This window comes from Babylonia areolata, chromosome 28, assembly GCF_041734735.1.
Source record: "Babylonia areolata isolate BAREFJ2019XMU chromosome 28, ASM4173473v1, whole genome shotgun sequence".
Lineage (NCBI taxonomy): Eukaryota > Metazoa > Mollusca > Gastropoda > Neogastropoda > Buccinidae > Babylonia > Babylonia areolata.
In genome coordinates this window covers 2,161,525-2,183,116 of record NC_134903.1, presented here as the reverse complement: position 1 = coordinate 2,183,116, position 21,592 = coordinate 2,161,525, and the positions used below count along the sequence as shown (strand labels likewise).

The window sequence follows — 21,592 nt, the reverse complement described above, 5'->3', positions numbered from 1 at the left end:
GAAAGTGAGAGAATCTGGTAGTGCAAGTTTCAACACACACCTTTGTAGAGCAAGTTTCGATATATGCCTTCTTTGTAGTGCAAGTTTCAATACATGCCTTCTTTGTTGTGCAAGTTTCAATACATGCCTTCTGAGCACAGATCATGACGACGTTAGTTCAATGCCATCTGCATCTTTTGGGTGAAGGGTGGAGACAGATTTGTCCAATCTTCCAGGTCAACATAAATCATCATGTGCACACCTGCTAATTCATGAACCCCCTTCCTGCAAAAACACAAGCTGGAGATCCCATAATCCACGTCAGTGTTTTGCTGGGATATGGAAACATGAACACATCCACCATGCCATCCCCGAAAATGGGGTACGGCTGCCTAAATGGCTGGGTGAAAATGGTCATACATGTAAAGGCCCACTAGCAGATACAGGTGAACGTGATCGGCCTCACAAAAAACTGAATAAATCAAATTCACACATCCCTTTGGCTCAGTGGGTAGTGCACAAAGTGAGGTCACATGTACATGTAATGTACCAATTGTTCCAGTTTTCATCGCTTTGTTACCTTTAATAGAATATTCAATTCATATTCTTATTCGTTGTTCTTATTATCTTATTTTATTTCAGTTTATTTCTTCATTTTTATGTTTTGTGTCGTTCTTCATTTTTTATGTTTTGTGTCGTTAAATGGGCAGAATTGTAAAAAGGCCTTTACTGTGCCTAATTCTTTACCAATTAAAGATTCAATCAATCAATCAATCTTCGTTCGTGGGCTGCAACGTTCACTCGTATCTACACGTATGGGCTTTTACGAGTATGACCGTTTTTACCCCGCCATGTAGGCAGCCATACTCCGTGGTTATGCAACAGTGATGTACGTCCTCCTGGTGAACTAATATTGATGGTTCCCTGTGGATGGCCAGTGCTGTGACCGTGACAGACGAACCCTGGTTTGGCTGTGTATGGGGGTCTCGGGATGAGCAGCGCCAGACAAATAATGCCACGAAAACAATGCAGATGAACAGCGCCAGAGAAATAATGCCACTAAAACAATGCTGATGAGCAGCGCCAGAGAAATAATGCCACTAAAACAATGCAGATGAACAGTGCCAGAGAAATAATGCCACTAAAACAATGCAGATGAACAGCGCCAGAGAAATAATGCCAACAAAACAATGCAGACGAACAGCGCCAGAGAAATAATGCCACTAAAACAATGCAGATAATGGGACAGCAACAACAAAAAAAAAGTAATGCAACAGCTGGCATTCTTTTTCTTTGGTGTGAGTGCTTCCTGGGAAACTGATGCCCTTGACCACTCTCGCTGGAGGATGCTGTGCCCTAGTGGCATAAAGACGTTTGAAAACAAGAGAACGCTGGCCATTAAGGAGAAGCGTGAGCGAAGGAAGCAGGGCTCAACTTTTCCCTTGCAACACCTGTGGGAAGTACTGCGCATCCAGAATCGGCCTCTTCTCTCATATGAGGACACACACCGACAGATAAGCCTGCCTGTCTATTCATCCGTCGGACCGACGGGAGACTCCATCGAGTGCTAGTCTTTCTCATAAGATGATGCCCTGGGCTGAAATTCATGGGGAGGTCTTCTAGCTTGTTAAAGAACCCATGGAAGTAACACAGAGCTGTTCCATGTACAATTCCATTAAAAAAACAAAAACACTTTTATTGACACATAAATAGACATGTCCACACACACACAGTTAATTAAATCTGGAAAACAAAGAAAGAAAAGAAAGGGAAGGAATAACAAAGAAAATGTAATGTTTTCACTGTTTTAATCTGTTATTGTTGGTGTTACCAACTTTACAGTTTCCACTTTGCACATAAATGATTAAAGAACAAACATTATGCACAACTTTGTTCAACGTGAACTAAAAATAATCAAATTGACATCTTGGCAAACAACTAAAATTCAGATACATATGCATGATACATATTGCACACACATTATGAAAAAAGGAATACTTGAGACAAGTCAGGAGGTCCTCCTCTGCAATTGGTAGCAACATTATCCAGTGCTGTCTGCCGCATGTGGGGAGGGAACCCAGGCAGAAAAACACAGTCTCTCACACACACACTCACACACACACACACACACACACACACACTCTCTCTCTCTCACACACACACTCACACACACACAACACAACACAACACAACACAAAACAACAAACACACACACACAACACAAAACAACACACACACAACACAACACAACACACACACACACACACACACACACACAGATACTCATTTTATTTACTTTCTCATCAACAACACGCTGCGAATCAATCACCCCAGATGGGCACAATAGCCGAGTGGTTAAAGCATTGAATTTTCAATCTGAGGGTCCCGGGTTCAAATCTCAGTAATGGTGCCGGTGGGTAAAGGGTAGAGATTTTTCCGATCTCACAGGTCAACATATGTGCAGACCTGCTTGTGCCTGAACCACCTTCGTGTGTATACACAAGCAGATCAAATACACATGTTAAAGATCCTGTAATCCATGTCAGCGTTCAGTGGGTTATGGAAACAAGAACATACCCAGCATGCACACCCCCAAAAACAGAGTATGGCTGCCTACATCGCAGGGTAAAAACGGTCACACACATGAAAGCCCACTCATGTACATATGAGTGAACGTGGGAATTGCAGCCCATGGACGAAGAAGAAGAACCACCCAAATTCACACCGCCACAGGCAGAAGACATTCATCCAGCCAACGTCTGTCATCAAAAGTCCAAGTCATCGTCAGGATCCTCATCATCAAAATCATCATCTTCATCCGGAACGTAATGAATCACACCACTGTCTGGAGATGACCTGTAACACAGATATTCACAAAGCATTTTAAACTGGAAACAAAAAAGATATTTGATGTTATCTGTGCATCTGGTTCACTTGGAAAAAAGAAAGAAAGAAAAAAAAAGAACCAATGGGTGTATGTAAACATCTCACAACTGATAAATAGGAAATTCTCTTCCTAAAATTACGTTTATCAAACATACTTATCGTGACCCACTAGTGCAGACTCCGGCAGGGAGTCCGATTCCTGTCCTGTGCAAACTACTACCAGTCTATGCAGAGAAAACGAAAGTAGCTACGGCTGATAACCTCCGGGAAGTAGGTTACCTCCCCTCTGTATCCCTGACGACCTTCCTCTAGAACCAATGGGTGTATGTAAACATCTCACAGCTGATAAATACATTTCTTTCATCCAAAAAAAAAAAAAAAAAAAAAATACTTCAGAAAATTTGAAAACACATACCCCAATGATGACATATGATGACATTTAGAACAGAAGACAGAAAAAAAAGTAAGAAAGAAAGAAGAAGAAAAGTAAAGACACATGAGAAGAATGAATAAAGGCAGGACGGAAATAAGACACAAGACTAAAAGAACAGGAAAAAAAAAAGCAGAAAGAAAGAGAGAATAATGGAAAGAATGGACAAGGAAAGAAAACATATAGATACACATTAACTCTCTCCATACGAACGGCGAAAGAGACGACGTTAACAGTGTTTCTCCCCAATTACCACCATCAAAATATTACAAGCGGAAGGCTCTTATACTGAAGAGGTGAATGTTGACAAAGAATACCACAATTCTGACGACGGAAGCTAAAGGTTGGGTCATTCAGACACCCACTGGACATCCGAGGGGTCTGTGTAGAGGAGAAGAGAGGACTGGCCGTACTGAGTGAGTGAAAGAGGAAAGAAAGAGAGAAGAAAGGGTGTGTACAAAAAAAGGAAGCGAAAGATGACTGAAAGAAACACAGTAACAAAAACAAAAAAAAAAAAAAAAAAAAGACAAAAAAAAGACAGGAATAATGAAAAGACATCAAGAATGAAAGCAGGACTAGAAGGAAGGAAGGAAGGAGGGAGGGAGGGAAGGACACAAAGAAGGAAAGAAGGAAGAAATATCAGCGACGAAGAATAAAACACAGACTAAAAGAAAACTAAAGGGAAAAAAAGAAGAAGAAAAACCACAGGTCTAATAATGCTAATGCTCATAACAATAATGCTAATACTAATGCTGCTGCTGCTACTACTACTACTACTACCACAACGACTACTATTACTACTACCAACAACAACAATAATAATGATAATAATGATAATGATAATAACAACAGAATGAACAGACACAAATAATGAAAACAGGATGAAAAGGAAGGAAGGAAAGAAGGAAGAAGAAATACAGGAAGGAAGAAAGGGAGGAAGAAGAAATACAGGAAGGAAGGAAGAAAGGAAGGAAGGAAGGAAGGAAGAAAGAAAGGAAGGATCAAAGGAAGCAAGGATGCGAGGAAGGAAGAAATACAGGAAGGAAGGAAGGAAGGAAGGAAGGAAGGAAGGAAGAAGAAATACAGGAAAGAAGGAAGGAAGAAAGAAGAAATACAGGAAGGAAGGAAGGAAGGAAGAAAAAGGAAGGAAGGAAGAAATACTAGCAACAAATGATAAAATACAGACTAAAAAAAAAAATTACCTTGCACAGAATAACCACAATAATAATGCTAATGATAATGGTGATAAGAAGATAAGAATAAAACTGATAACAATCACAATGATAAGAACAATAATAATAATAATAATATTAATAGTTATTATCATTAACATTTAGTAATAAAAAAAGAGAAGAAGATAACGACAAGACTGGTAATAATAATCACAATAATATTGTTATCATTGCTATTATTACTATTATCATTATCATTATTTCTATTATTATCATCATCATCTTCATTATCATTACTATTACTATTATTATCATTAACAACAACAGCAACAACAACAATAATAATAATACTAATTAGTAAAAAGAAAAAACAAAAAGAAATAGACCGGAAACAAAGAAAACTGAAAAACAAAAGACACACACACACACACACACAAACAGAAACATACAAACCCCAAAAAACCCCTCCAAAACAACACAAACACCACCACAACAACCACCACCACCACCGTCACAGAAATACAGCTCTTACATTTGTGTGTACGGCAGGACGACCTGATCTTTGGCTGCCTTCTCTTCAGGTTTCAGCGATAAGTTGAACGTCAGGTTGGCCGCTGGGTCCGCCTGTTGTCCACACAGAATTTCATAAAATTCTATGAAACCTACCATTCAATCGACCGTCTAATCAACATATATCCCACTAATATAAACCTACCATTCAAGCAACCGTCTAATCAACATATATACCAATAACATAAACCTACCATTCAACTGACTGTCTAATCAACGTATATGTCACACTAATATATACCTACCATTCAGTCGACCATAATATCAGTACGAGTGTCAAAATATCAGTTATACTACGTGGGGGAACTTGCATCCATGAGCATTTTACTGCTTTCCTCGGTAAGAAAATATTCACAAGTTTTGAAAAAAAACACAAAAAAACAACAAAAAACAACAACAATCCATCTAATCAACGTATATGACTATGATCATCAGAACAGCAGAGGAGGCAACTGCTGTCCCAACTGTTTAGGGTCAGAGTTTGATTCCAGCGGGGAGTGTCTTGCCCAAGTTACATCCCCACTCTTTCAGCCACCAGGGCGTCAGGACAGCAGGCACTGGGATGGTCCCCGAAGGCCAACTAGCCCCAAAGGCTGCAGCAACAAGAGCTAGAGTTTCTTCTTCTTCTGCGTTCACTCGTATGCACACGAGTGGGCTTTTACGTGTATGACCGTTTTTACCCCGCCATGTAGGCAGCCATACTCCGTTTTCAGGGGTGTGCATGCTGGGTATGTTCTTGCTTCCATAACCCACCGAACGCTGACATGGATTACAGGATCTTTAACGTGCGTATTTGATCTTCTGCTTGCATATACACACGAAGGGGGTTCAGGCACTAGCAGGTCTGCACATATGTTGACCTGGGGGATCGTAAAAATCTCCACCCTTTACCCACCAGGCGCCTGTCACCGTGATTCGAACTCGGGACCCACAGATTGAAAGTCCAACGCTTTAACCACTCGGCTATTGCGCCTGTCAAGAGCTAGAGCAATTTTGCCTACTAGTTTGACAGTCGTAGTCCTTCACAAAAGACTGAGCTATAAATGGATTCCCATTGCTTCAGAGAAACCACTGATCATACAGCTCTCTCTGTGCTGCTGGCCCAACTGTCAGCTCATGTCAATACAGATATTCTACATGCAAATGCATCAATGTATCTACTACATGAATGTCAAAAAGCCTATTGATGTCCACAGAGGGCACGATTTGTTTGTTTACTCTGTCAAAAGTGATGCACAGATCAGTCTCCTATTCTTCTTCTTTGTTCGTGGGCTGCGACTCCCACGTTCAATCGTATATATATATACGAGTGGGCTTTTACCTGTATGACTATTTTTACCCCCACCATAGAGGCAGTTGTACTCGGTTTTTAGGGGGGATGCATACTGGGTATGTTCTTGTTTCCACAACCGCCCAAACACTGACATGGATTATGGGATCTTTAACGTGCGTATTTGATCTTCTGCATGGTGCACACACATGTAGGAGGTTCAGGCACAAGCAGGTCTGCACATCTGTTGACCTGGGAGATTGGAGAAATGTCAAACTGAGCGTCTAGTCATTCAGATGAGACAATAAACCAAAGTCCTGTGTGCAGCACACACTTGGCACACCGCGAAAGAGGCTGTGGCAACAAAGTGTTGTCCTCTGGCAAAATTCTGTGGAAGAAATCCACTTTGACTGGTACACAAACATATATGCATGCACTCAAGGCCACACTGAGGGTGTTGGCTTATGCTGCTGGTCAGGCATTTGCCTAGCAGATGTGGTGTAGTGTATCTGGATCAGCATTTAATGTCCTGGAAATTTGTACTTCACCTCTGAATCTGTGTCCTCTGTTCACCACATGCTCTCTCTCTCTTTGACAATGATGGTGATGATGATGATGATGGTGATGATGATGGTGATGATGGTGATGGTGATGATGATGGTGATGATGATGATGATGATGGTGATGGTGATGATGATGATGATGGTGATGATGATGGTGATGATGGTGATGGTGATGATGGTGGTGATGATGATGATGATGATGGTGATGATGGTGATGGTGATGATGGTGGTGATGATGATGATGATGATGATGATGGTGATGATGGTGATGATGATGATGATGGTGATGACAGGGATACTTATATAGTGCCTTATCCTCAATCAGAGACCATGCTTTAAGCGCTTGACAAACACCGAATCATTTGCACAACAGGCTGCCTGCCTGGGTAGAACTGACTGAAAGCTGCCACTGGGTGCTCATCATTCGTTTCCTGTGTCATTCAGTCAGATTTCACTTACACACACACACAACCACGAACACACACACACATATGTAACTCTTCTCTCTGCTCTCTCTCAATCAGATGCCATGCTTTGAGAAAATATTCAACAAGAATCAGAGCTGCTAAGACCCAAATGAACCATCATCACTTGAGATGCTGTAAGAAAAGATTACGTTCAAGTTACGTGTCTAACCTGTTCTAAAATGACTCATCTTGGTGAGTGCCCAACATAAATCTATTCTTCGGTCAAACATACATCTTCTAAAAGAAATGATAATGATAATAATAATAATAATGATGGACGCAACAGCTCAATGGTCAGAGCATCAGACTTTCAATCAGAGAGGCTCGGGTTCAATTCCTGGTCATGGCGCCTGGTGGGTAAAAGTGCGAATACGCACGTTAAAGATCCTGTAATACTTGTCAGCGTTTGGCGGATTATGCAAGCAAGAACATATCCGACATACACACACCCTGAAAACAGAGTAGAGCTGCCTACATGGTGGAGGTAAAAACTGTCATACAAGTATAAGCCCACTCATTTATACAAGTGAACGTGGGAGTCACAGCCAACGAATGAAAAAAACACACAAAAAAACGCTTGTCCACATGTGAATGCTGTTAGGGTTTTTTTGTGTGTTTTTTTTTTTATCACCTCACCTGTGGTTCATCAGGGTTCACCTGGACAGTTTCCACCTGTGACTTCCTGACCACCTCCTGCAGGTGTAGACAGTCAGCACTGATGTTGAACTCCTCTGTCTGAAACACACACAGTGGTCATCGTCATCGTCATCGAATAACGTCAATCAAACTGAACACTCCCGCCTATGCTGGTTCCAAACCTGGATGCGAGAGGAATGGAGGGTTGGACGAGGGAACTAGCTACTCACTGCCAATCAAGGTGTGAAGGAATAATTATTGATTTGACGAGGGACTAGCTACTCACTGCCAATCAAGGTGTGAAGGAATAATTATTGATTTGACGAGGGACTAGCTACTCACTGCCAATCAAGGTGTGAAGGAATAATTATTGATTTGACGAGGGAACTAGCTACTCACTGTCAATCAAGGTGTGAAGGAATAATTATTGATTTGACGAGGGAACTAGCTACTCACTGCCAATCAAGGTGTGAAGGAATAATTATTGATTTGACGAGGGAACTAGCTACTCACTGCCAATCAAGGTGTGAAGGAATAATTATTGATTTGACGAGGAACTAGCTACTCACTGCCAATCAAGGTGTGAAGGAATAATTATTGATTTGACGAGGGAACTAGCTACTCACTGCCAATCAAGGTGTGAAGGAATAATTATTGATTTGACGAGGGAACTAGCTACTCACTGCCAATCAAGGTGTGAAGGAATAATTATTGATTTGACGAGGGAACTAGCTACTCACTGCCAATCAAGGTGTGAAGGAATAATTATTGATTTGACGAGGGAACTAGCTACTCACTGCCAATCAAGGTGTGAAGGAATAATTATTGATTTGACGAGGGACTAGCTACTCACTGCCAATCAAGGTGTGAAGGAATAATTATTGATTTGACGAGGGAACTAGCTACTCACTGCCAATCAAGGTGTGAAGGAATAATTATTGATCTGCTAACTCATTCTACTCCAGGAACCAGTTAACTCTTCCGTGATGACTTCCCCTGTGGGCCTGGTATGAGATATTCCCGAACCAATACAGCGTTCTGATTTTGTTTATTCCTGCTTGGTACAGCTGGTGTTCTAAACTGAGCCATCTATGGATTCTGGAAGCACGCATGCGCACACACACACACGCACAGACACACAAACACACGCACTCAAAACACACATACACGAACACACACACACACTTACACACACACATAAATGCACACAAACACACGCACACACTGACATGAAAAGCAGGCCGTTGCCAGGCCTCCCCGTGACGAAGGAGACAGGTGTAGGAGAAGCGAGGGGAGGACGGTGGCCGCAGCTGGATCAAGGTGTCTGGATGTCCACAGATGACCCTCCTCACCGCCTCATCGTGCACACCTGTGTGGACCAGGCTCAGCACCTGCTCCACCTTGTTTCCTGAGGGAGGGACGAGGAGGGCGGGGGAGGGGTGGCAGGTAAGAAATGATAAATAATGATGTGTATTTCAGTATGTAACTGCAATGGGATTTTAATTCTTCAGTCGACATCGAAGGGTCATGTTAATAAGACCATTTTTTTCACATTGTAACAAAGCTCGACAGCTGCAGCCAGTATCCCCGCCAGTAGAACAATGACTAACCTTTGCCCCCTGACCCAGTTTGCAGTGACCAAGTCCATTGTGTTGTTTGACATGAACCGAAGCCTGTGACAGAGAGCAATCTTATCTAAAATATCTGGTGGCTGGGGACTGTTTTTCACACAGAAACTTGGTGCTGAAAGAGTTAACTGTGTCAGTACAATACGGCAATACGATTTTGAATTTATTATTTTCCTGTGTCGATCAGGCTCAAAACTTGCTCCACCCTGTTTTCTGGGTGGGAGGTGTGTTGGGGGTGGGGGGTGCCGGGGGGGGGGGGGGGGGGGGGGGACAGGTATGAAATCATAAATACAATGATGTGTATTTCAGTACAATACTGTAATAGGATTTTAAACTGTCAGTACAATACTGCAATAGGATTTTAAACTGTCAGTTCAATACTGCAATAGGATTTTAAACTGTGTCAGTACAATACTGCAACAGGATTTTGAACTGTGTCAGTACAACACTGCAATAGGATTTTAAACTGTGTCAGTACAATACTGCAATAGGATTTTAAACTGTGTCAGTACAATACTGCAATAGGATTTTAAACTGTGTCAGTACAATACTGCAATAGGATTTTAAACTGTGTCAGTACAACACTGCAATAGGATTTTAAACTGTGTCAGTACAATACTGCAATAGGATTTTAAACTGTGTCAGTACAATACTGCAATAGGATTTTAAACTGTGTCAGTACAATACTGCAGTAGAATTTTAAACTGTGTCAGTACAATACTGCAACAGGATTTTAAACTGTGTCAGTACAATACTGCAATAATTCATCATTTTCCTGTCTGGATCAGGCTCAACATTTGCTCCTCCCTGTTCCCTGGGTACACAACAACAACAGGATTTAGATTTGCGTCAGTACAATTCTGCAATTTCTTCTTCTGCTTCGTTGTTTGTGGTCTGCGACTTCCGTATTCCCTCACAGGCATGAGTGTGTCTTTGCCTTTACATGTATGAGCATTTTACCACCACTATGTAGGCAGTCATACACCGCCACTATGTAGGCAGTCATACACCGCCACTATGTAGGCAGTCATACACCCCCACTATGCAGGCAGTCATACATCCCCACTATGTAGGCAGTCATACACCGCCACTATGTAGGCAGTCATACACCGCCACTATGTAGGCAGTCATACACCGCCACTATGTAGGCAGTCATACACCGCCACTATGTAGGCAGTCATACACCCCCACTATGCAGGCAGTCATACATCCCCACTATGCAGGCAGTCATACACCGCCACTATGCAGGCAGTCATACATCCCCACTATGCAGGCAGTCATACATCCCCACTATGCAGGCAGTCATACACCGCCACTATGTAGGCAGTCATACACCGCCACTATGTAGGCAGTCATACATCCCCACTATGCAGGCAGTCATACATCCCCACTATGCAGGCAGTCATACATCCCCACTATGCAGGCAGTCATACATCCCCACTATGCAGGCAGTCATACACCGCCACTATGTAGGCAGTCATACACCGCCACTATGTAGGCAGTCATACACCCCCACTATGCAGGCAGTCATACATCCCCACTATGCAGGCAGTCATACACCGCCACTATGTAGGCAGTCATACATCCCCACTATGCAGGCAGTCATACACCGCCACTATGTAGGCAGTCATACACCCCCACTATGTAGGAAGTCATACACCCCCACTATGTAGGCAGTCATACACCCCCACTATGCAGGCAGTCATACACCATTTTACCGCAATATGATTTGGAATTTATCATTTTCCTGTGAGAAAAAAAAAAGGGGGGAGTGGCTGGAGGCAAACACACACAAAAAAAATCAACAACAAAAAACAAAACGAAACAACCCCCCCTGGAAAAAAGACACAATTGGTTATTGTAAAACAACATATTATATATCATCACATGTATGTCTAATTTACTCTAATTCACCTTGCCGTGAATCTATAAACAATAAACCAGTGACAAGAAGCACTTGTTCTCACACACACCAACCGATAAATCACATGTGATACATTACAAGCCCCCCACGCTGCTCTCACACCCCCATCAATGCTCTGTTTTTCCCTGTTTCCATGCTCGTTAATGCTCTGTTTTTCCCTGTTTCCATGCTTGTTAATGCTCTGTTTTTCCCTGTTTCCATGCTTGTTAATGCTCTGTTTTTCCCTGTTCCCATGCTCGTTAATGCTCTGTTTTTCCCTGTTTCCATGCTTGTTAATGCTCTGTTTTTCCCTGTTTCCATGCTTGTTAATCCTCTGTTTTTCCCTGTTCCCATGCTTGTTAATGCTCTGTTTTTCCCTGTTTCCATGCTTGTTAATGCTCTGTTTTCCCTGTTTCCATGCTTGTTAATGCTCTGTTTTTCCCTGTTTCCATGCTTGTTAATGCTCTGTTTTTCCCTGTTTCCATGCTTGTTAATGCTCTGTTTTCCCTGTTTCCATGCTTGTTAATGCTCTGTTTTTCCCTGTTTCCATGCTTGTTAATGCTCTGTATTTCCCTGTTTCCATGCTTGTTAATGCTCTGTTTTTCCCTGTTTCCATGCTTGTTAATGCTGTTTTTCCCTGTTTCCATGCTTGTTAATGCTCTGTTTTCCCTGTTCCCATGCTTGTTAATGCACACACACCCCAACACACACACACACACACACACAGAGTCACACACGCATACACACACACTCTCTTTCTCTCTCTCCTACACACACACACTCTATCATACACAAACATCCCCCCACATGCACACACACAATACACCCCCCACCCCAACACCCTCCTCCCTCTCCCACCCCTCAACCCCACTCCTTCCCCCCCCCCCTCCCGCAACACCGCCCCCCCCCCCCCCCGGCCCCCTGCACAACCCCACACAATCCTCTCAGCCCCAGAACCCCACCCCTCTCTCTGTAGTCCAGCAGACTGCGCACAAGCTGAGGCACAGCGGTGGGGGAGTGGGTGAAGACGATGGTGCTCACGGAATCAATCACCACCCCCACCGTCACCCCTGTTCCCTGGACGGCGCTGCGTGTGGCCTCCATCAGCGGGCCTACGGGCAGCCGCTCCCCGAGTTTCTTGGGCCTGGGGAGGACTGGAACCCGGACCCTGTGTGGACAGAGATCAGTTAACTTCACTTCTTCTGCGTTCGTGGGCTTCAACTCCCACGTTCACTCGTATATACGCGAGTGGGCTTTTACGTGTATGACCGTTTTTACCCCGCCATGTAGGCAGCCATACTCCGTTTTTGGGGGTAGTTCACTTTAGTTACACAATGAGGCGTCATTGTGTTCCGACAAATCCATATACGCTACACCACATCTGCCAAGCAGATGCTTGACCAACAATGTAACCCAACATGCTGAGTCAGGCCTTGAGAAGAAAAAAAAAGGTAAGCAGACAGATAATGAAATAAAATTCAATGTGGAAAGAAATTTTTAAAAAAAAAGAAAAAAAAGAAAGAAAACAGATATATAAATAAGTAAGTAAACAGATGAATAGAAATTAAAACAGAAATTAATTTTTTTTTAAAGATAATAACAACAGAAAGACAAGAATGATGATAGATAAACAGATAAGCAAATAAATGCAAACAAACATAAAGACACACACAAACACACGCACACACACACACACACACACACACACACACTCATGCATAACAGATATGCACCAAACATGCAGTTTCACAGACATGAAAGCACAAACAAAAGTGCACAGGCCCAACGCTACAAATAAAAAGCACATGAGCCCCGACACACACACACACCATCTCCCACGTTACCCTGCGTCCAACCTCCCCCCACACGCACATTCCTACTTATCGCAGCTTCTACAGCACACGACAAAGATCAATGCAATGACAAATGAGGAGGAAGATGATGGTGAGAATGACTGATGGTAGCACAGTTTTTCATACCACGCCCCCTTTCTTTGGAATCAACTTCCTCAGCCTCTCTGTCACTCATCTTCACTGCAGTCTTTCAAACCCAGTCTGAAGACCCACCTTTTTTCCCCTCCTGAATAATTTTCAACAGCTCATCCCTTTCCAGTATGAACTTAAATGACTATTAGTGAGTGGGTGGAGTTTGAGAGTTTCAGAATTTGTTGACTGTATTTTTTATTGTCTTAGGCCCAACACTCAGCTTATATCACAGACTGACATAAGTTTACATTTGGGCCAACAGCAAAGTGAGAGCTGTATTATCAATGGTTTCTCCAGTCAATGGGAAATCATTTACAGCTTAGTCTTTTGTGAAGGACTATGACTCTCAAACTAGGAGGCAAAATTGCATTGGCTCTTAGTGCTGCAGCCTTGTGGGCTAGCTGGCCTTTGGGAACCATCCCAACGCCGTCTGTCCTAAAACCCTCTTGGCTGAGAGAGTGGGGATGTACTTGGGCAAGACACTCTCCACTATAATCAAATTCCTAGCCCAAATAGTCTGAACAGCAGTTGCCTCCTCTGCTGCTCTGATAGTCATAGTCGGACACAACTATCATATATAATTATATATTTATGACTGTGTGCTGTGACTTGTGTGCGTGTGCGCGCCTGTGCTTGTGTGTGTTGTGGGAGTGTGTGTGTAGGGGGATGAGTAATTTCTAACAATGTTTGGTATCTTGTGTTCAATTTTTCCTTTTTGATATTTACGTGTGTGTTGCATTTGTAAACACTTGTGGCTTATTTTCAAGATTAGGCGTAAATGCTCATAATAATAAAAACAACAACAAAAAGAAAAAAACTATATTTGTGTACACATCATTTTGTCAGAGGACATCACACATGCTGCCATGGGTTCTTTTTCAGTACGCCAAGTGCATACTGCTCATGGGACCTTGGTACATCGTCTCATCCCAGTGACGTGATGCTCAGCTCCATTTTCCAGTCAAACTTAGGAGAATTAGGGCCAGTCCGGGATTTAAACCCACACCCTCACGGACAATATATATAGGCAGATAAACGTATCCACCATTCTGCCTCCTTGGAACACTTTTTTTTTCTCTCCGAAAATCCCTTTCTACCTAGTGAAATATGTTAAAAGTTTCATGTGGTCATATTTCCTGTTTACATCATCAGTTACTTAATTATTCATAACAGGACCAGCGCAATAGCTGAGTGGTGAAAGCATTGGACTTTCAATCTGAGGGTCCCTGGCTCGAATCTTGGAGATTTTTCCGATCTCCCAGGTCAACATATGTGCAGACCTGCCAGTGCCTGAACCCTTCTCGTGTGCATACACAAGCAGAAGATCAAATACACACGTTAAAGATCCTGTAATCCATGTCAGCATTCGGTGGGTTATGGAAACAAGAACATACCCAGCATGCACAATCCCAAAAGCGGAGTATGGCTGCCTACATGGAGGGGTAAAAACGGTCATACAAGTAAACGCCCACTCGTGTACAAACGACTAAACATGGGAGTTGCAGCCCACGAATGCAGAAGAAGGAGGAGAAGAAGAAGAAGAAGAATTCAGAACACATTGTCTAAATGAGTTGATGCCTTCTTGCTAACAAAACTGGACCTGGTTTGGCACTCACTTCTGTCTCAGAGGGGCGGGTAGGGCGTTGAGGAAAAAGTGAGGGGGCCTCTCGAATGCCATGAGGAGAACCTCGTCATACCTGAAAAATGACAAGTTGCGCACAATGCCTCACCACAAGGGTCTACAAAACAACAACAACAGTACAACACAAACAACTGCTGTCAAATCTTCACCTCTACACCTCTGAGAGAGGAAACACCAATTTTACTACTGTGTAGCTCGTTATGCAGGTCTGTGAGATAGCTTACTTGCTTACTTAAATCCTTTTTGCTCCAGATGGAGCATAAGGCACCGACATATGTGGAGTGTTGGCCTAAAGGTAACGTTGTTGCCTAGGATCAGTAGGAAGTGAGAGAATCTGAGCGCACTGGTTCAAATCCCATAGTCACCAGTATTTCCCCCCCCCCTCCACTAGACCTCGAGTGGTGGTCTGGATGCTAGTCATTGGAATGAGATTATAAACTGAGGTCCTGTGTGCAGCATGCACTTAGCACATGTAAAAAAAACAAAAAAACTCACGGCAACAAAAGGGTTGTCCTTGGCAAAATTCTGTAGAAAAAATCCACTTCAATAGGAAAACAAATAACATTGCTGCGAGAGATCTCCTTTTGAAAGTTGCTATCAGCTGAGACACTGCCGCCCAGATACTTGAAGCCCTCAACTTCCTCCAGCTCCACACCATGTACATTGGTTTTCTTTGTACTCTCCTTCTTTGCTTTCATTACCTCGGTCTTGCTATGACACAGCTGAGTGGTTAAAGTGTTGGACTTTCAATCTGAGGGTCCTGAGTTCCAATCTCAGTTATGGCTCATAGTGGGTAAAGGGTGGAGATTTTTCTGATTTCCCAGGTCAACATAAATGCAGACCTGCTTGTGCCTGAACCCCCTTCATGTGTATACGCACACAGAAGATCAAATACACACTTTAAAGATCCTGTAATCCATGTCAGTGTTCAGTGGGTTTTGGAAACAAAAACATGCCCAGCATGCACACCCCCAAAAACGGAGTATGGCTGCCTACATGATGGGCAAAATAAAAACAAAAGTCATACACGTAAAATGTTACATGTCTGTCTGAGTGTGTATGCCTGAAATCTGATTCAATAACACAGGAAATGAATGATGAGCGCCCAATGGCAGCCATCAGTCGGCTCTACCCAGGTAGGCAGCCTGTTGTGTAAATGACCCCGTGTTTGTAAAGCTTAGAGCTTGGTCTCCGACTGATGATAGGCGCTATATAACTTATAAGTATCCATATCAATAAATCAATCTGATCAGAGGCATACCCCTTACATCATTCTGTCAAATTTTCTGAGACCCAGCTGTCTTCTAGAGTTTCTACTGATGCGCTGTGGTTTCCAGCTGGAAGACTGGTACCACACAGGCAGAGGAAGATTGGTACCACACAGGCAAAGAGTCATGATCAACTGCTCCACTGCTGGGTCCACATTGGTGAATCCACCCTTTAATGTTTCAGTTTCTCAAGAAGGCATCACTGCATTCAGACAAATCCATACACGCTAAACTACATCTGCAAGGCAGATGCCTGGCAAGCAGCATAACTCAACACACTTTGTCAGGCCTTGAGTGCATGCATTTGATATACAATATAAAAATAAACTGTGTACCCATCAGCATGGATTTCTTCTACAGAACTTTGCCAGAGGACAACACTTGTGTTGCCATGGGTTCTTTTTCAGTGCGCCAAGTGTGTGCTGCACACAGGACCTTGGTTAATTATCTCATCCGAATGTCTAGATGGTCAGTTTGATTTTCCAGTCAAACTTAATAGACTGGGGGAGACCAGAATTTGAACCCAAACCATTATGGACACTATATAGGCCTAACACTTAGTTTATATCACACATTGACATGAACTTCCAGCTGGGCCAACAGCAAAGTGAGAGTCATTTGCAGCTTAGTCTTTTGTGAAGGACTATGACTCTCAAACTAGGAGGCAGGATTTCACTGGCTCAAAGCACTGCAGCCTTGGGGGCTGGTTGGCCTTTGGGAACCATCCCAACGCTGACTGTCTTAAAACCGTCTTGGCCAAGAGAGTGGGGATGTAAGATGGGCAAGACACTCTCCACTATAATCAAATTCTAGCCCAAATTGTCAGGACAGCAGTTGCCTCCTCGGCTGTTCTGATGGTCATAGACACGACTGACTATCATACAAACATTGGCAAGTAAGTGTCTAAACCATAAGCTGCCATCTTCCTCCACAGATCTTCCTCCTTAACCAATTAAACTATTAATTATTTTAAAACTGCCAGTCCTGCTCACCTCTGGCACATGCTGTGCAGTAATAACAGTACCAAGCATCTGCCTGGTGCTTCCGATCCATCTGTTGTAACAAAAACACGTTCATAAACTGCAGGGTATACTGAATAAGGAAGTTTGTTTTTTTTTCTCTCTTTAAAGCGTATGTGTGTGTGTGTGTGTGTGTGTGTGTTAGTGTGTGTGTGTGTGTGTTAGTGTGTGTGTGTGTTTGTGCATGCGTGCGTGCGTGTGTGTGTGTGTGCGCGTGTGTGTGCCTCTGTGTGTGTTTGTCTGTGTGTAATGACTATGTGCGAGTGCGTACGTTCATGTGTGTGTGTGTGTGCGCACGGGTGCATGCATGTATGCTTGCCTCTGTGTGTGTGTGTGTGTGTGTGTGTGTGTGTGTGTGTGTGTGTGTATTAACACTGAAATATATATCACTGTGTGTATAAATGTCTAGTTTTGGGGGTGGGGGTGAGGGTCTGTGTGACTCTTTTCAATTCACTCTCACTCCAATGTTTATACTGCACATACTTTTAAGTTGTAGTATGTTCACTAAACGCTGTCAATTTATTTTCCTTTAATGAATTTCTTACATGCAGATATCATTACATGCAGCTCTGAATTTGAATAAAGACAACATTTTTTAATGATTAATCAGTCAAATGCACAACTGGAAAATGTTCAATGTAACATTTTGGCAAATCGGGTACCAGTAAAGGTGACGAGAAGTGTTTTCCTATTCCATTTCTAATAACTAAGGGAGTCATCTCTTTATTTCCATGTTACTGTTGTGTCATACTTGTTACTTTTTTTTCTCCAACATTATTGACTAAGTAAGTAACTAACAAATGATGAGTATCTGATGTCTCCCACTCTCAGGCCAACATTTAAAAAAAACCCAAAAAACCTGCAGACCTGGTAAGTACTACTAAAGCCAGTATGTCAATTTCATTCATGTTTTTAGCATTAAGTTTGCAGAAAATCAAGTATACATACAGTGTATACCTGTATCGATCTATAACCTTTAAGATATGTGCATGACTTTAATACTACATAAATAATTTCATCTATCTACAAATTCTATACCATGACAATATGTGTATTTAACCTTGACATGATGCATGATTTTAATACATCATTACATGTATACATGTATGTGTAAATGATGCATATTAAAATATATTTCGTTAAATACACATTCTATATGATTGATCATAAACCATTGGTGCAGTCTCCAGCAAAAGTCCTATTCCTTTCCTGTGCAAACAACTTGCCTGTTCATTTTCATGTCAGTGTTAGGTGTCACACAGAAACACACACACTCTCTCTCTCTCCCTCACACACACACACACACATAGAGAGAGAGAGTGAATCAATGACTAAGAGAATACCAGATAACGAGAGACTGAGACTGAGAGAGAAAGAGAGAGACAGAAGGGCAGAAACTCAAAAGTATGCGGGGAAAGGTCCAGGGAGTGAAGGAAAGACAGGGGGTGCAGGAAGAGAGAGAGACACAGAGAGAGAGAGAGAGAGACAGACAGACAGACAGACAGACAGAGACAGAGAGAGGGGGATGGAAGAGACAAAGAGAGGGGTGTTAGGGAGATGATAGAAACAGAATAATCAAATAACAAGGAGAAAATGACAGTCTCATAAAGACAGAGACACATATGCCATTGCCCAAATATGATACCTTCAATAACGACATTCTGTGATTGTAGTTTGCCTGTGCACAAACTTTCCAGCAACGACATTTTCTGGATCTGGATCTGGATCTGGATTTGTACGTTGCAGGAGTCAATATTGGCAATCGTCGCAACGGAAAACTTGGGAAAAAAAATCCAAAAAGGAAAAAAAAAAAAAAAAAAAGCTTATTGAGCTGAATCTGCTGGCTTCTATCGTCTCGTGTAGATCAGTCCCCCAAAAGGGAGAACATCATCAAAACAGGCCAACACCAAGTGTGTGTGTGCCTAAAACCGTGTGCATATGAAACAACCTCACACCAAATATTCAGAGGAATTCGACAAAATCAGTAAAATATTCATAGAATCAAGGCACAATCTTATGTGCCTCTGATCGGATCACAGACAAAGGAAAACAATCTGAACATTCACTGCCAACACGTGGATAGTGATAAACAACTTGCACCAGGGGACTTTATTCGCCATGCAAAACCAGTTTCTCAACACCGAAATCTAACACATAAAAAACATACACACAGAAACACACACAGACAAAAACACAGACAGGCTTTGACTGAACGACGGGCGTAGGCTACTTTACAATACTGACGAGTTTTGCCGGATCACACCGTATGACCCGACAACTTAAATTAAGATGAAGGAAAGTGGCAGATGGTTAAGACGCTCAGCTGCCAATACAGAGAGTCCGTGAGGGCCGGTGTGGGTTCGAATCCCGCTCTCGCCCTTTCTCGGCCCAAGTTCACTGAGTTGACTCATGGTCTTTCCGAGTCGAATGAGACGACAAACCGGGGTCCCGTGTGCAGGGTTGGTTTTGATGTTGTTTGGCCGGGCCATATCAGTGGTCTTTGAACTACTGAGTTGACTGAGGAGAACTTGTTATCTCAGTTAAAAAAAAAGAAAAAAAAAGAAGAAAAGATGTGGACACCGAGATCATTCTTCTCCACTTCACTCTCAGTTTGATTGATGGAGTAGGATTCACTTTCACCGAGCGTTCCTCCCTCTCATTTGGCCGACAAAGCGCGTTCTACTTTTTAGTTTCTTTTTTTCTTTCTCTCCCATTCAGTTTGAGAACGTGGCATCACTGAGTCGGTTTTTCTGCCAGTGGGTTGAAACTGACGGACGGAGGAGCCTCTGACCAATCATGTAGTCTGCCAATGTTCAGATCTCTCTGGAGGATACTTGTGGCCTCGTTGACGTAGTTCCTTGTATCGTCTGAAAAAAAAACGGCAGACGCTGCTGTGAACACAGCTGCCAGTGGGCGGAGTCATTCATGTAAAACAGTTACTGGGCCCAGTTTAGCAAATAACTGTCACGTCTTTAGGAAAAAGAAGCAGGTAAATCTGTATGAGGATGGACGCATAACAATAAACGTTTTCCTCTTAAAAACAACAAAAAATACAAAACAACAACAGCAAACAAACAAACAACCCCCCCCCCATCCCCCCACCCCAAAACAACAACAACAACAACAACAACAACAACAAAAAACGAATGATGAAACGATTTGTTAGAGCAGAGTCCGTTTCAGTTTCAGTTTCAGTAGCTGAAGGAGGCGTCACTGCGTTCGGACAAATCCATATACGTTACACCACATCTGCCAAGCAGATGCCTGACCAGCGGCGTAGCCCAACGCGCTTAGTCAGGCCTTGAGAAAAAAAGGTGAATAAATAATAGATAAGCGTACATAAATAAGTAAATAAATACATAAATAGATAAATAAATAAATAATAATTATAATATGAAAAAAGGTAGTAGTAATAATAATAAATAAATAAATAAATAAATAAGACAACAATGATGATAAATAAGCAAATAAATGTAAAACATGAAGACACACATTCACACATACACCCACACATGCATAACAGATATGCACCAAACATGCAGTTTCACAGATATGAAAGCACAGTCAAATACACATAAACGTACATGAGCCCCAACACACACACACACACACACACACACACACACACACATTACCCTGCACCTCCTCTACCCCCCTCCTCCACACACTCATTTCTAGGCTACCTATCGCAGCTTCCACGGCACAAGTTTCAAGTTTCAAGTTTCAAGTTTTAATTATCCTTTCACTCCTATTGGAGTATGGAGGATTACTGCAAAATACTCTTTTCGTGCCCATAACAAACATTTCCAAATACACAACAATGTCACATAAAAGTTGAGACAACACAAATGTCTTTTAACTCCAAAAGTATAACTAGGCAACATTTGTAAATCTAATCATCTTACTAACAGCTAAAATGACTTTTTTGCCTCCTTTGAGCATATTACAAAATTGAGCATATTACAAAATTGAGCATAGCACACACACACACACACACACACACACACAGATGAACACTTACTTGTACAAGCACACACACATACGCCCATATCCCACACCCCCACACATATATACATATATACAAAGATATATATAGATATACAGAGTCCGGTTTATATATATGTACAGCCTCTTACTTTTAGATTCTTCCGGCAATAAGATATAAAGGCTAAAA

General features: G+C 42.3%; 1 protein-coding gene across 1 annotated transcript; it reads right to left on the bottom strand.

Annotated features, from left to right (window-relative positions):
* Positions 1 to 2,192: 2,192 nt before the first annotated feature.
* LOC143301946 (elongator complex protein 5-like) lies at positions 2,193 to 19,526 on the bottom strand. Its single transcript, XM_076616412.1, has 8 exons — positions 19,064 to 19,526; positions 17,392 to 17,452; positions 15,106 to 15,186; positions 12,467 to 12,672; positions 9,203 to 9,381; positions 7,974 to 8,072; positions 5,000 to 5,091; positions 2,193 to 2,835 (listed from the first exon to the last, which is right to left on the bottom strand). Exons 1-8 carry the CDS (start codon positions 19,122 to 19,124, stop codon positions 2,745 to 2,747), a joined length of 870 nt encoding a protein of 289 aa, XP_076472527.1. The 5' UTR covers positions 19,125 to 19,526; the 3' UTR covers positions 2,193 to 2,744.
* Between the last annotated feature and the right edge of the window lie 2,066 nt (positions 19,527 to 21,592).

Bases quoted from the DNA above. Each gene is read 5' to 3' on its own strand.
- LOC143301946 (XM_076616412.1), bottom strand. From the start codon at position 19,124: ATGTCGTTGCTGGAAAGTTTGTGCACAGGCAAACTACAATCACAGAAT. The intron at 15,187-17,391 runs GTGAGCAGGACT...GTCATTTTTCAG, and splicing joins CTGCACAGCATGTGCCAGAG to GTATGACGAGGTTCTCCTCA. The intron at 2,836-4,999 runs GTAAGAGCTGTA...TCTGTGTTACAG, and splicing joins GTCCTGCCGTACACACAAAT to GTCATCTCCAGACAGTGGTG.